The sequence below is a fragment of the Etheostoma cragini genome, chromosome 1 (assembly GCF_013103735.1).
Source record: "Etheostoma cragini isolate CJK2018 chromosome 1, CSU_Ecrag_1.0, whole genome shotgun sequence".
In the NCBI taxonomy this organism is placed as follows: domain Eukaryota; kingdom Metazoa; phylum Chordata; class Actinopteri; order Perciformes; family Percidae; genus Etheostoma; species Etheostoma cragini.
The window spans coordinates 2,946,673-2,959,797 of NC_048407.1; the positions used below are offsets into that span (position 1 = coordinate 2,946,673).

The 13,125-nt window shown below is 38.6% G+C and overlaps 1 protein-coding gene across 2 annotated transcripts in view; it reads left to right on the forward strand.

Moving 5' to 3' along the window:
* si:ch211-186j3.6 (neural-cadherin) overlaps window positions 1–12,873 on the forward strand; it is a 302,735-nt gene extending 289,862 nt beyond the window's left edge. For both annotated transcript variants that reach the window (XM_034874840.1, XM_034874848.1), the window contains exons 36-37: window positions 8,548–8,702; window positions 10,618–12,873. In XM_034874840.1, the coding sequence (XP_034730731.1) occupies window positions 8,548–8,702; window positions 10,618–11,247 (785 nt within the window). In that variant the 3' untranslated portion in view covers window positions 11,248–12,873. The remainder of the gene's footprint in view (window positions 1–8,547; window positions 8,703–10,617) is intronic.
* Window positions 12,874–13,125: the final 252 nt, after the last annotated feature.

Consider the following 13,125-nt stretch of genomic DNA (forward strand, 5'->3'; position numbering starts at 1 on the left):
TTGACAAACTATACTATGACTTTTTGACATACTATACTATGACTTTTTGACATACTATACTATGACTTTTTTGACATAATATACTATGACATTTTTGACATACTATACTATGACTTTTAGCAATGTTTTTCGACTTACTATACTATGACTTTTCTGACATACTATACTACGAATTCTAGCGATTTTTTTCCGACATACTATACTATGACTTTTTTTACATACTATACTATGACTTTTTTTACATACTATACTCTGACTTTTAGCGATGTTTTTCGACATACTATACTATGACTTTTTTTACACACTATACTATGACTTTTTTGACATACTATACTATGACTTTTTTGACATACTACACTATGACTTTTTATCGATGTTTTTTGACATACTATACTATGACTTTTTTGACAAACTATACTATGACTTTTTTGACATACTATACTATGACTTTTTTGACATACTATCCTATGACATTTTTGACATACTATACTATGACTTTTAGCGATGTTTTTGGACATACTTTACTATGACTTTTTTGACGTACTATATTATGACTTTTTTAACATACTATACTATGACTTTTAGCGTTTTTCTTCAACAATCTATACTATGACTTTTTTGACATATTATACTATGACTTTTTTGACATACTATACTATGACTTTTTTGACATACTATACTATGACTTTTCTGACATACTATACTATGACATTTAGCGATTTTTTTCGACATACTATACTATGAGTTTTTTTACATACTATACTATGACTTTTTTTACATACTACACTATGACTTTTTTTCATACTATACTATGACTTTTAGCGATGTTTTTCGACATACTATACTATGACTTTTTTGACATACTATACTATGACTTTTTTACATATTATACTATGACTTTTTTGACATACTATACTATGAGTTTTTTGACATATTATACTATGACTTTTTTACATACTATACTATGACTTTTAGCGATGTTTTTCAACATACTATACTATGACTTTTTTGACAAATTATATTATGACTGTTTTGACATACTATACTATGACTTTTTTACATACTATACTATGACTTTTTTGACATATTATACTATGACTTATTTGACATACTATACTATGACTTTTTTGACATACTATATTATGACATTTTTGACATCTCATACTATGACTTTTAGCGATGTTTTCGACATACTATACTATGACTTTTTTGACATACTATACTATGACTTTTAGAGATGTTTTTCGACATACTATGCTATGACTTTTTTGACATACTATACTATGACTTTTTTGACATATTATACTATGACTTTTTTGACATACTATACTATGACTTTTTTACATACTATACTATGATTTTTAGCGATGTTTTTCGACATACTATACTATGACTTTTTTGACAAATTATATTATGACTTTTTTGACATACTATACTGACTTTTATAACATACTATACTATGACTTTTTTTACATACTATACTATGACTTCTTTTACATACTATACTATGACTTTTAGCGATGTTTTTCGACATACCATACTATGACTTTTTTACATACTTTACTATGACTTTTTTGACATATTATACTATGACTTGTTTGACATACTATACCATGACTTTTAGCAATGTTTTTCGACATGCTATAGTATGACTTTTTTGACATACTATACTATGACTTTTATTACATACTATACTATGACTTTTTTTTACATACTATACTATGACTTTTTTTACATACTATACTATGACTTTTAGCGATGTTTTTTGACATACTATACTATGATTTTTTTACATACTATACTATGACTTTTTTGACATATTATACTATGACTTGTTTGACATACTATACTATGACTTTTTTCACATACTATACTATGACTTTTAGCGATGTATTTCGACATACTATACCATGACTTTTTTGACAAATTAAATTATGACTTTTTTCACATACTATACTATGACTTTTTTACATACTATACTATGACTTTTTTGACATACTACACTATGACTTTTCTGATATACTATACTATGACTTTTAGCAATTTTTTCACATACTATACTTTTATTTTTTTAACATACTATACTATGAATTTTTTCAACATACTATACTATGACTTTTTTCAACACACTACACTATGACATATCTCGACATACTATACTATGAAAATTTTCAACATACTATATTATGACAGTTAAGCATTGGGCTCATGTGGCTCAGGAAGCAGAGCATGTTTTACTTTAACCACAAGGCTTACAGTTCAATCCCCGCCTCTTCTTTTCTACATGATTAAGTATCCTTCAGCATGACACTTCTGAGAACTGATAAAGCACCAATTATTAGCCTATATTTCCCATTTTTGCATACTACGGCTTTTATATGCATTTTTGGACAAACCATACTGTAACTTTTATGATTTTTTTCAACTTTTTAATATATAACTTAATTGATTAATCATGCATTTGTCATGCAACATTCAATAAAGAGAAACGAAATCCTTGCCTTAATGCTATCTCATCATTTGGAAGTCTGCTTCCAAAGTGAGTTCATAACTCTGTGTACATTGGCGTAAGACTTCACACACACAAAATTCATGTAATCAGGTTCTTTATCAATTATGAATTCACTTACCTATAGAATACACACTAGTAAATCATAAGAAGAAGAAAATGTAGAAAATTGTAGAATGAACACATTAATGGCAGTATCCCTATTTCTTCCCTACACAAGCCAGAGCGTCAACCCAGCGTACAGGCAAATTAGGCTTCTGCCTCCTTGGATTGATGAATTGATGCATAGATGAAAACTGGATGAAGGCACAGCCCACATGGAGATGGTGATAGAATATGGCAGCAGGGGTTCTGCTTGGTCTCGGCTTTCCCTGTGGGCCACTCCCCCGGGTTGTTCAGCTCCCCTTCTTCAGCCACAGGCATAGCTTGTATGATTCCCTGACCGCTTGTGTTTCTAGAGCTAGGACTTTCCTCCAGTGATTATATGTTTACTCCCTTTTGGAGGATGAAAGTGAAAAGTCCGATTGATATCTATATTTTTCAGTGAATTCCATTATCTCTCTATGTCAGCTGACTTTTCATCATAATTTAGTATGTTGAAAAATTCATATTATAGTATGTCAAAACAGTTCTAAAGAAGTCATAGTATAGTATGTTGAAAAAGGTTTTTAAAACATCATAGTATAGTATGTTAAAAAACGTTATATAAAAGTCATAGTATAGTATGTCTGGAAAAACAGTCTGATTTATATCTAAAGTTTTCATTTTTCAACACTCTGAAAACTGTTAAAACACCAATTATAACATTTATTTCCCATTTGTTGTCATACTATGGCTTTTTATGCCTTTTTGGAAATACTAAACTATATGTAATGAATTCATAAATTTTTCGACATACTATACTATGACTTATTAAATGACTTCTCTTTATGTCGGCATCATAGTATAGTATGTTGAAAAAAGTCAAAAAGTCATAGTTGAAAAACATTTTAATAACATCATAGTATAGTATGTTGAAAGATTCATAGTATATAGTATGTTGAAAAACCTTATAAAAAAGTCATAGTATAGTATGATTTATATCTACATTTTTCAGTAAATTTTGTTATCTCTTTATGTCAGCAGACATAGCATAGTACAGTATGTTGAAAAAATGCAAAAAGTCATAGTTAAAAAAACGTTTTAAAAACATTATAGTATAGTATGTTGAAAAAAGTCAAAAAGTCATAGTTTGTCAGTGAATTTTGTTATCTATATATGTCAGCAGACATATTATCATAGTACAGTATGTTGAAAAAAGTTTGTAAAACATCATAGTATATTATGATGAAAAGAAGTTCTAAAAAAGGTATGTCAAAAAAGGCATTGTATAGTATGTTGAAAAAAAGTCCTATCCTGGACCAGCTGCTTCTCTACACTGTTTTCCACAGTAAATAAGGACCATAGTGGTCGAGGCAGGGGACTGGACCTGTGAGCTTGTGTTTTCCAATTCACTGCCTCTCTAACATCACGACCTCTCTCTGCAGCCGTCCGCCACACATGTCTACCACCGGAACAAAAGTTCTTCTTCCAGTTTCTTGATCATTTCCCCCCTTCTTGTTCACTGCCATTGAAAGCCAGTATTCCACTCAAAAAAAAAAGAAAAATTAAAGAATCAATCTCTTGAAACAATGTCATCTCATAAAATCTGCCAGACACTGGATATGTAGCGAGGGGGACAAGTTGACAGTAAATGATTATTGATTTCTCCTTCCTTACTGCGCAGCTGGTTTATGGCTGAGTGAATTCACTCTTACAGAGTTGTCAGACGGTGGGAGTTTGACTGCCGTCTGTTGCTATGCTTACATGATTGATTGCTGGGTTTGCGAGACGCATGGATCAGGACCATGGACAGCAGCAGCAAGTCTTAAAAATATGTTGGAATTGTTTAAGATTGCAGATTTCTTTTAATACATTGAAGTCTTAGCAGATATTAAGCTGTTTTGAACAGCCTGGTGTAAAGGGTGGTGGACAAGGTTGGACCTAAATGAGAGATGACTGGCAAGGTAGTGAGTGGAAAAATCCATAAAATAGAAGGTGACCACAAAACAGCAGGTCAGGTTATCCCCAAAAACGAAGACTATCAAAATAAAACAGGAAACAGAACATACAACAGAAAGATCACAGGAAACTCAAAACCACGACCCCTGTGTGTTCATAGTGCTGCCAGTTGTAATGATCTGTGGTAAGTAAGAGCAGCTGTACAGCCTTTGCAAAACTAAACTACATTTGAGAAAGGTAGGGCTTATTAAAGGATTCAGTTAGGCTCAATTAATGCTGTGTGGCAGAGTGAAACCGTGTGTAGCAGGTTAATATTTAACATATACACGGAAGGGTGAGTGAATTGTGAAGTGTTAACGGCATGAGGTGATAGGGATGCAACAAGGCTCCAGGGACTTGTTAGTACATCTGAAAAATTCACAGCAGCGCTAGAGTGCAAAACACATGTAGATTGGTGTGTGTGTGTGTGAGTGAGTGAGTTAGACAGAGAGCGAGACAGAGAGAGAGACATACAGAGAGAGAGAGGGCTTTATGTGTATTATATGTTCACCCTCATGTTGTCCTTGGATCAAATTGAACCATTTTCCTATATCAGTGTTCTTTTTAATTCCCCCAAATAACATGATTGATTCCACACAACGCTCTTTGGCAAGTACAAATCTCTACTTTCATTAATTTTGGGGTGTCTTATTCAATTTTATAGCATTTGAAAAAAAAAAATTTGGAAATAGCATTGAGTAAAACTTGACATATTCCAGTCTATGATTATCCATCAACATCCATTCCTTTAATTTTAGTCTAAATAATTCCTAATTTCTACTTTTCAAACTCAAATATTATATATATTTTCCTAAAAATAGGTTTATTGACCATAAATTCCAAAAAGAACTGCAAAACTAAAGTTAATAAGTTGGTGTTACGTATTGTTAAACGTCAAAGAAAGTGACAAACATTGGAAAAAGTGTTGAAAAAAGGGACAAAAACGTAAGAAAAAGTTAAAAACATTGATAAAAACCGTCAACAAAATGACTATTTTTCAATTTTGACGGGGAGACAACACATGGGTTAAACTATCTGACTCTACTTTAGTTTTGAAAAAGTTCCTCCCTGCTTGAGCCGCAGTAACTGGCAGAGTAAGTCCAGTCCTTAGAGCAGTAACTGTTGGGGTAGACCTCCAATAGATTATTAGACCCTAATCATTTATTAAAGTAATAAGCTCAAGGAGGCTCAATGTGCCAATTCCCCACACAGATAGATAACAGAAAACCACTTTGTGGCGCAGAGCATTTCTTTTGTTTTCTTAGTGTTCGTGTCATAAAAAACACAGTTGCTCACTTTGCATGTGCCAAAAACCACCACAGCGTGTTTTTAGTTTTTGTTGCGTAATTCTAAGCCGGCAAAGTGTGTATTTCAGTCGGGTGGAGAGGACGGCGTGGTTGGGTTTGTTTTTAGCGGTTTAGCGGCTTTTATGAGGGGAGGATTAGGAAATGCAGAAACGGGATCTGGATTCACATTTGATCAGCGCTGCCCAGTTTGACAGTTTGAAATCCAGTTCACTGCGTTACAGACTCCCCGGCTCTGATTGGTTGTTACTCTTCCGGCGCACTGACCGCTTGCAAACCATGTTCCTACGGGGGGGGCAGTCAATCTGTCTCATGGTTTAATGTCAGGATATAGTGACGGTTTCAGCAATGTTACCTACTGAACCTTTCACTGCAGAAAATGGCAAAATGTAAAGACATGCAAATGTGGAGAATCATTTTAATCTGCATTTTAAGTAGCCCATTAGTCTTTCATGAATATCTGATATTGGCCAGTACTTCGAGTGAAGCCTTCAGTGGATATGGTCGTTATTCTGGGAGACGCTGGAGAGTTACAATGTTACCAAAGTGATCTAAACGCTGTTTAAGAGAAAGGAAAGTTCCTTTAGATGGATGCACATTGCTCAGAAATTCCTTCATTCAAACAATTACAAAATACTGCAATACTTTTCCTAAAGCATCTTATCATCCATATTTAAAATTCTAGCATTATAAAACACTTCCACTTTTTTTCCCAGCAGAGACATACCTAATTTGTTTTGGGAATCATACATCAATTAAATTCTTTGAATAACAAAAACAATATATTTCACATAAATTATCTATCTGTCCACATGTCAGTACTCAGTCAGTGCACATCAGTCTGAAGATATATATTATACAAGACTAACATCTATTAAAACAATACCTAAAATACTTGTTCATCTGAATGTCCATTTATGTATTGTGTACTGTATGTGAGCGTAGTATATTTCTGTTACCTGGCATTAAGATAGAATATTCCTGTTACATAATTTATAAACTTTATTTCAGACCCAGGGGGAAAACATACACAAACACAAAAACACAAAATACAAAGCCTTCCACAATGTTCATTGACTAACACTCGGACATGTTCGCCAACGGTTCCACGGTCTGGAAGAGAATCTGACATTATGAATGAAGAATTAGAAAGATGCATTTTTACAAAGAGATTGGAAGCAAAGCCCTGTGGTAGAAGGCATGACATTAAATAAACTAAATACAAGAAATTATATAATTCTAGAAAACAAATGGAATACATTTAACCCTTGAGTTGTCTTCCCGTCAACCAAAAAACACTACTACACTATCATTGCTTTTTCTGACATTTTTTGTCACTTTTTCAATGTTGTGGGTGCTTTTTTTTAATGTTTTTTCAAAAGTTATTTGATCTTTCTAAAAAAAAATTAATAAAAAAATTAAAATCTGACAACATGAGGGTTGATAAACAAAGGCTAACGCGTTCTTCTTGTTGTGTTGTAAAAAAGGTGCTGTAGCTAGAAACACCATCGAATGTCAATGTTGCTCCAAAATCAGCCGGCGTTGCAACCATAGCAACATGTGATTAAGGTCATGGGCACATACATACAACACCTGCTCAGGTGGACCTGGTCTCCTGGGGACGGACAGCGTCTCAGATTCAAACAGCCCTGGGAGTCTGTGACTTCCACCCGTGACTACAATGTACTGTTTGGATTGGAAGAGAGTGTTAAAGCTGCAGTGGGGAGAGTGCAAAAAAAAAATAATAATAATAATCTGTTTCATTCATTAATTTGCTAATCAAGTCCACAAACAAAATACATTACATACAGCACTGTTAATGTATTGGTTACTGAATCATATTCCCCTCTCAAAGGCACTAGCTCCTTCCTGTGCAATAAATATTAATCACAACACAACAGAGGGCTTCGACCAGTTAGCTTAAAAAACAAATACAATAGGCCTATACCTTAGCTTAGAGAGAACTGTGCCTAAAAATAATCTTAATTAAAAAATGTATGCTGTTATCCATACTTCCCAAGCTCTCACAGAAACCCTGTATTTGATATATTGTCCCTGGTTTTTGCAGCTTCAATGACTATGTTCAGTGCTGTGTATTTAAAACAAGACTTTTGGTTATTATATATAACTGTTCTGTTCAAAATCAAAACTTTGCATTTTTCTCTCTACTAATATTTTCTCACAAAGGCATAATGATATATATACATATATAATGCCATAGTGCAATGCCTTAATTGGCTGAAGCATGTTGATCATTAAAATTGTATATCAGCGGCTTTCCATTTCTGGGATTGCTCGGATGTTGCCGAAAATTCCACCAGATGTCCCTCACTTCGGCCGGATGTCTGTCCCCGTCCTCTGTCTCTGTGTTGCCTTCTAACTTCCGGTGGATTTCTGAGCACTATGGTTACCTGGTCCTCAGATCTCTGCAGGGTAAATCCAGACAGCTAGCTAGACTATCTGTCCAATCTGAGTTTTCTGTTGCACGACTAAAACAACTTCTGAGCGTACACATGAGCGTATATTGTCTCTGAGACTACTGTGGCTGAGAGTACTGACCCTCCTCCGCAGCGCGGTGAAGGAAGGTCTGGGACTGGGAGACCATTGGTAAATGGTAAAGCTAATGCGGTCCACATCTGCCTGTCCCCCCTCCAGTGCTGCTGCTGGGCATTTTCCTCTACACTCGCTGGAGGAGCTACAAAGGGCTGAAAGAAGGCGTTTACCACGTCTCCGCCCACCACGACGGCTGGGAGGACATCCGGGAGAACGTCCTCAACTACGACGAGGAGGGAGGCGGGGAGGAGGACCAGGTACACGACGACGCTTAGAAACACACGCAAACACACACACACGGTTACAAGGAAGCTATGGGAATACACTCACTGTAAGAGCCAATTAGTGCCCTTGGTATAAATAGGAGCCAATCTTTGGTTCCCCGGGTGCAACCCAGACGCACATACAGTTCCTGAGCACACGGCAACACACACATACACTGACACACACACAGCAACAACACATGAGCATACATAAAAGCAGTAATTTGTCTGGACTATTAACTTATATCTCGTGGAAATAATTAGAACTAATGGTGTTAATTGCAGATATCATTTGCAAATATGAAAAGTGCATCAATTACTCTTCTTACCCGTGGAAAGGTACCTCAGGGACTTGAAGGGCTTAGCAAAGTCAAAAACTGTGTGCGTTTCCAGGTTGCACCCGAGAAACCAAAGATTGGTTCCTATTTATATTAAGGGCACTATGTAGCTCTTACAGTCACTTTAATACAGAAGCACATCGCACACTGTTTAACGTGACACTATTAAACTGTTGTACTCTGCTAAAAGTACTGCAAGGTGAAATGGTTTGGCATTATTTTGAAGGTTACTTTTGTTTAGAAATACTATGCAGTTAGCAGTTTTAGGGCTAAAACTATTGATTATTTTCCACGTCAATAACCTGTTGATTGTCTTCAGAATTAATCGATTGTTTTTTATGTCTATAAGATTTCAGAAAATGGTGGAAAAAAGCCCAAGGTAACGTCCTCAAATGTCTTGTTTTGTAAATGATTCAAAGATATTTACTTTACTGTCACAACGGAAAGAAGAAACTAGAAAATATTCACATTTCTTTCTTAAAATAATGATTTATTTAATAGTTGACAACTACTGGATTAATTGTTGCAGCCGTAAAGGATTCTATCCTTATGTGTGAGTGTGAGTGTGTGTGTGCTAGCATTTTATTTAGGCCCACGCATAATCGTTATCTCCACTCTCCAACAGCCACTATAACCCACAAGCAGTACTTAAGAGCTTGCATGAAAGCATGGCTTTAATCTAAACACACACACACACACACACACACACACACAAACAGTAGAGAAATGACTTGCATAAACATATTGTCACACCTTGTCAGTACCCCAAAATCCTCTAGCTCTTGTCCTCTGTACTGTAAATCACCAGCAGCCAAATGCAGACACACACACACACACACACACACACACACACACACACACACACACACAGTCCTGATCGCCTATAGCGGAGCAGATGCTGCCGTCAATTCTCAAGAGTCTTGTTCCAAAGCTCTCTGGAGGAATAAAATCTGCACTCTCCACTCATCACATAATCAGTTTTACAAAGCGTCCCACACCTCCTCCGTGTGTAGCATTTCTTCCTCCTCCTCCACCTCCTACATCCCTCAGCTCAGCTTTCTATTCATCTCTGCTGCTGTGGTTACTGTTTTGGTGGAATCGCATTAGCACTGAAGTGATTGGCTGTTACAGTATTACATGAAAGTAACGGCAGCTCCTAAACTCCAATGCATCGGCGCATGTAAGAGATGGAAGATATATAAGAGGGACGCCCTTCCTTCGTCTCCTTTCTGAATCCCCCCCCCCCTCCTCTCACACACACACACAGATACTGAAAATGACAATGACTTATCTGAGACAGTAAATAAAGATGGATTGAAAGCTTGAAAAGGTGGAACATTCACAGTAAACGTAATGGGGAGAGCTGATTGGTTTCTTCTCCTCTCTCTCACAATTCATTTAGTTTCTGAGTCATCTCTCTCTCCAAAACATTCTTTCTTTCACTCTGGCTTGTTTTCTCTTCTGTTCTCTCATTGCTCATTCTGTGCAGGTTCTGCGCTAACTGGGACTTTTCCTCTGCTTTTGCACGTGTGTGTGTGTGTGTGTGTGTGTGTGTGTGTGTATGTGTCCAGAATGCCTATGACATGGCGGAGCTGCAGAAGTCCCTCCAGCCGAGCCCGGCCCAGTCAGTCCAGTACTGTCGCTCCAGGGCCCTGCAACACCACCCCCCTCCACCCCCCCTCCACCACCACCATCACCTCCTCCACCAGGCGCACCCCGCCCCGCCCTCTGCCCAGCAGCTGGACTCCCTCAGCCGGACAGCCAGCTCGAGCACCCTGCCCCCTTCGGCAGCTTCTACTTCCTCCACGGCCACCACCACCGCAAGCCTCCGCCGGGACGTCCCCCCCACCAGACTGCCGGCCCAAGGCCAGGCCCGTCCCTCCCAGCTGGCGCGCCGCTCCCTGTCCTTCTCCAGCCAGGACCTGGCCCGCTACCTGTGCGAGATCATCCGCGACGCCGACCAGCATCCGGACACGGGGCCCTTCGACTCCCTGCAGGTCTTCTCCACTGAGGGAGGGGGCTCGCCCGCCGGTTCACTCAGCTCCTTCAGCTCGGCGGGGCTGGAAGCGGGGAACGGCGGGGACGGGGGAGGGGGAGGGGGAGGAGTGGAGGAGAGGAGGGAGGAGACGCTCGGGGAATGGGGCCCTCGCTTCGAAAAGCTGCGGGCGCTGTACGAGCAAGCCGAGGCGAGCGACCTCTGAGCTCGGAGACTCGCATTGATAGGACCCCGATAACGGGCCGTCCCGGACCCAATCAATTAGCAGACGCTTAGCGACGGCTGAGGCGGGAAAAAACTGCGAGAGACTGACTGACTGACAGAGAGATGGCTCCACACCCCTCACTCATTGACAACTGCCGTGGAAGTCGTATGTGTTGTATTTACTGGGTGACGAGCCCCCGTCAGTCAACGCGGCGGCTTCACAGACAGATGAAAGTGTCCCTGTGAAAAGAGCCCGTCGATCTGCGCTCCCGCTACCTTGGAGGAAAATTTATATCGCAGGAGCAGACATTATTAAACCTGCCAGTCAGGTTAAAGGCTTCAGAACGTCACTCTGTAGCTGGGCTACTCATCATGATGGAGCTTAAGCTTCACTGTCAGAGAAATCTGTTCCAGTCCCAGCCACTAAAACCCCACACTATCTATTTTATAACTCTCCTTGTGAGCTGCTATGGATGAGTGTTAGCTGAAGGATTCAAATATGAAATGAAAATGTTTTGGCCAGGTTATTAGCCCTATCTTTTTTCATACCTGAGCAAATCATTGCCACATAAAATGTATTTTAGCACCTTGCTGCTGAATGAGATCTTCATAAATGAACAAAGGTCTCTTCCATATCTTCCGCTCTGCGCTGTTACGGGATGCGACAGTGAAGATGAGTGGGATCATACTGAGTAGCCCATAATACATAGTTTGGATTTTCACTCTTAAGTGGACACATTGGGTTCTCCCTGCTTGGCTGTACACAGCTTCTATCAATGTTTGTATTCAAGAAAAAAAAAAGAAGTGCTTGGACCAGCACTGGGTTGCAGGGTGAGATTATACTTCTTTTCTTCTGGTAATGTGTCCTTCACTGGGTTGAGTAATTATGTATTGGTTGGGTGTTTTCATGTTTCAATGCTCTGTGGGTTGTAAGACGTCAAGCTTTCAACTTACTACTGTGCCCTCATCTTCATGTGATTTCCTATTCTCATTTGCGCTCCTCCGCCACGCGTCTCTCCTCCTCACCCGAGGGAGGGCGCACAGAAATTCAAACAGCTTTGTTATAAAGAAATGGGAGCGGACGTGCAGACTGCGGGAGGGAGGAAATACTTGCTCTGTTGCTCTGTTCCGCGCAACGCTGTTCCTTAGGCATACCAAATGTGGCGGGCTGCAGGAGACTGTATTAACAGACGTTTGCGCAGTAGAATACAAACAATGTCAAACAGCTTTCCAAGGTGACCGCTCAATAAACAGAACTGAAAAGACGAAGAGGAGGACATTCACACTCAGCATTCATATATATATATATATATTATTTGGAGCTGTTATACCTGTGCCATACGCAATTCTCAACCACATATAACTATTGTCCCTTGCTAAATTACCACATATTGTTGATTGTAGGAAAGTGGACTCAATCTGGAGGGAAATAATACGTCTGCAGTCATTTTCCCAGCTGTGAATTGTCAGCACAGTGGCAAGCGTTCCTCTTGTTTGGCTTCCTTTTCACATCAGATTGATGGATCTTGACACAAAAAAACAGACTTCCTGCTGTTGTGGAACTGGCAAGAACAATTTGTGGTAAGAAAAAAAAAAAAAACAACGAAAGGAAAGGAAAAGACCAAAATGAAACAGCGAAAAGTAGAGAGGAGTCTGAAAAGGAACAGTTTTTTTCACCTTCGATAAGAGACATGATTACAGAGTAGAGGGTTGAATCAGAGAGCAAATGAGGAAGGGAGGCGAAGAGGAACCATCTTCAGATGCCTGGCTCTGTGGTGAAATGTGCCAATGGGAGGGGGATGCTGGGAAATATGTTTTTATTCTGAATTCTGAATCAGAAAAAAACTATGTGGAATTTGCCTTGGTGATTGATGCGTAC